Here is a 2,908-nt window from a genome sequence, read left to right as displayed (position 1 = left end):
GAGTTCCTCCAGCAACTTGTAATTTGCTCAAGATTCCAGCATCTGCAGTCTCCTGTATCCCCGTTAATGGGTCGCGGCTGGAGAAGCGCCGAAAGGGTTAACAACAACAAAAAATCACCATAACTCCTCCTGCTTGGGAGGCGTTGGGTGTTGTGAGTGGTGGGGGAGAAAGGAGGCGGAGAGTCAGAGCGAGAGGGGGCGAAAAAAAAAATCAGTTGTCAGTTAGGAAATAGCAGTTTCCTGGACGAGAGAGGGGAGAGAGGTGGGAGTGAAGCGGGGGGAGAGGGGGAGACAGAGCTCACCGATCTCGGGAGCAAGTATCGCCTGCTTCTCCGTCGGCATGATGCAGCTGCCCGCTTAGAGGGGACGCGGATCACGGAGATCTCTCCATCACCCTCGGGCAGATACCGCTCCAACGGGGAGAGCAGGGCGGAGGAGCGCAGCTGGGCTGAAGGATTGTGGAGACGGGGCCCCCCTCCATCTCCCTGTTCATATATAAAAACACACGAGGGCAGGGAGCCGATGTTCGCCTGACTCCGGGTGACATCGAGGGACCCCGCCGTTTTACCGCAGCGGAGACCGCCTCCACCGACACTGACACATCGCCATTGAAACACAGTGCAGCGAGGAGAGACCAAGCGCGGTGCCTTCAACCAAACACAGACGTCTGCTCTTCCCAGAAGCTGGAGAAGGTCTGGATTAATTCAGATGTTTGCCTTTTGCACTGAGACCGAACACGCCGTGTACATCTGCAAGGACCAGAGAAGGGGGTCTCCGTGTCCCGCCGCCCAGACAGAGTGAGCCCCGACTCGGCGCCATCGACTGAGACACGGCTATCCCTTCACTCCCCCCGCTCAGCCCCGCCAGCCGCGCCCCCGGGCCGCCAGCTCAGCCATGGGCACCGTGCTCTCTCTGTCGCCCAGCTACAGGAAGGCGGCTCTGTTCGAGGATGGCTCGGCCACGGTGGGCCAGTACACGGCCGTGCAGAACAGCAAGAACTCCAAGGACAAGAACCTCAAGCGACACTCCATCATCTCCGTGCTGCCCTGGAAACGCATCGTGGCTGTCTCCACCAAGAAGAAGAACTCCAAGAAGGTCAACCCCAACAACTACCAGAACAACGTCACCCACCTCAACAACGAGAACTTGAAGAAATCCCTTTCCTGCGCCAATCTCTCCACCTTCGCCCAGACACAACCGCCGGCCCAGCGGGTCAACCAGCTGCCCGCCAACAAGAACGCCGCCTCCTCGGTGAAGAAAACCCCCCACGGCACCACCGGCGGCTCCAGCTCCCCCAAGAGGGTGATCGTCCAAGCTTCCACCAGCGAGCTGCTCAAGTGTCTGAGCGAGTTCCTCTGTCGTAGATGCTACCGTCTCAAGCACCTGTCGCCCACCGACCCGGTTCTGTGGCTCCGTAGTGTGGACCGCTCTCTCCTGCTCCAGGGGTGGCAGGACCAAGGCTTTGTCACGCCGGCTAACGTGGTCTTTGTTTACATGCTGTGCCGGGACGTGATATCGTCGGAGCTGGCCACCACGCACGAACTGCAAGCTACCCTCTTGACCTGCCTCTACCTGTCCTACTCGTACATGGGCAACGAGATCTCTTACCCGCTCAAACCTTTTCTCGTGGAGAGCTGTAAAGAGGCTTTCTGGGACCGCTGTCTCAGTATCATCAACGCCATGAGTGCGAAAATGTTGCAAATTAACGCGGATCCTCACTTCTTCACGCAAGTCTTCGCCGACTTAAAGAACGAAAGTGGCCAGGAGGAGCGAGGTCGGATACTGATAGGATTAGACCGGTGATTGTTCGCCGGGGCCCTCAAAACGATACATCTATCGAGACAGCTCGATGCTCTTGGAGTGCGCACCCTTTATGTTCCTTTGTTCCATTGGGGTCTAGTTCAAAAGAGATTTATTTCCATGCTGCTAAAAGTGTTTTAGAACAAATTTTTTTTAAAAACCGGCCCTGCAAAAACGGCACGTTTTCCTTTCTCTCTCTCTGTCTCTCTCTCTCTAAATATTTCTCTAACTCGCTCCAGTGGTATTGTGCATGCTAAGTATCTCGTGTCCCTGACATCATCTTAGTAAAACTGACTCGCAGCTAGAAAGCCACATGGCAAGAACAAAAAAAATCCCTAAGGAAAATATCGAGTATTCGGACATTTGGGGGGGGAGGGGGGTTAAACGTTTCAATAAGTATTTATCAACACGGAGACTTGAGGGTGGGGAGGTTTTTTTTGGTCGTTCTCGGACGCACGTGTCTGTGTTTCTCTCTGAACCAGGTGACTGCGGAGCCTGCAAGAATGTGCCATTGCAAGGATGTGCCATTGTCACGGGTGGTCTGTCAGATAGACTTCAGCTGTACATTCTAGAAGTGCTAATATATGAAGATGTTTCCCCCAGTGCAATTTGTTATTTAAAAACAAGTGAAAATCTCTGTTGACCAAACGGTGTTATTTGTTGTATGTGTATAGGGTGTGTGTGTATGTGTGCGTGTATGTATGTGTGTGTGTGTGTATGTATGGGTGAAGTTAAGGATATTGGTGTCACAATGCTGTAAACAGCGGAGGCTGTATTTTACGTTGAAATTTTTTTAATTTTTATTTATTTTTGTACTGTGATTAATAAAATGCACTGATCATTCATGACCGATTGAGACTGCGAGTTTTTTTAAGGCGACAAACAGCTCCTTACCAGAGGCACATACCGTGATGGTCAGTTACTGGGGCATGACCAGTTCTGGACCATTGATCCAGACACGAGTTCTAGTCCAACTTCGGCAGCTGGTCAATTTAGAACTGCTGGATCTTGTTTTACAAAATCTAGTTTCAGTAATGTTATGAATCAATCTATATCGGCACTGAAAGGTCGTCTGTTTGCAAATTATCTTCTGGAGGTGAAATTGGTC

At 52.0% G+C, this 2,908-nt stretch overlaps 1 protein-coding gene across 1 annotated transcript; it reads left to right on the top strand.

Moving 5' to 3' along the window:
* The first annotated feature begins 206 nt into the window (after positions 1-206).
* Positions 207-2,645, top strand: cdk5r1b (cyclin-dependent kinase 5, regulatory subunit 1b (p35)). Its single transcript, XM_055657028.1, has one exon. It carries the CDS (start codon positions 895-897, stop codon positions 1,801-1,803), a length of 909 nt encoding a protein of 302 aa, XP_055513003.1. The 5' UTR covers positions 207-894; the 3' UTR covers positions 1,804-2,645.
* The last annotated feature ends 263 nt before the right edge of the window (positions 2,646-2,908 follow it).

Source organism: Leucoraja erinacea, chromosome 27 (genome assembly GCF_028641065.1).
Source record: "Leucoraja erinacea ecotype New England chromosome 27, Leri_hhj_1, whole genome shotgun sequence".
NCBI classification, from domain to species: Eukaryota; Metazoa; Chordata; class Chondrichthyes; order Rajiformes; family Rajidae; genus Leucoraja; species Leucoraja erinaceus.
The sequence above is the reverse complement of the archived record's forward strand: the minus strand, read 5'-3'. Positions and strand labels throughout refer to the sequence as shown.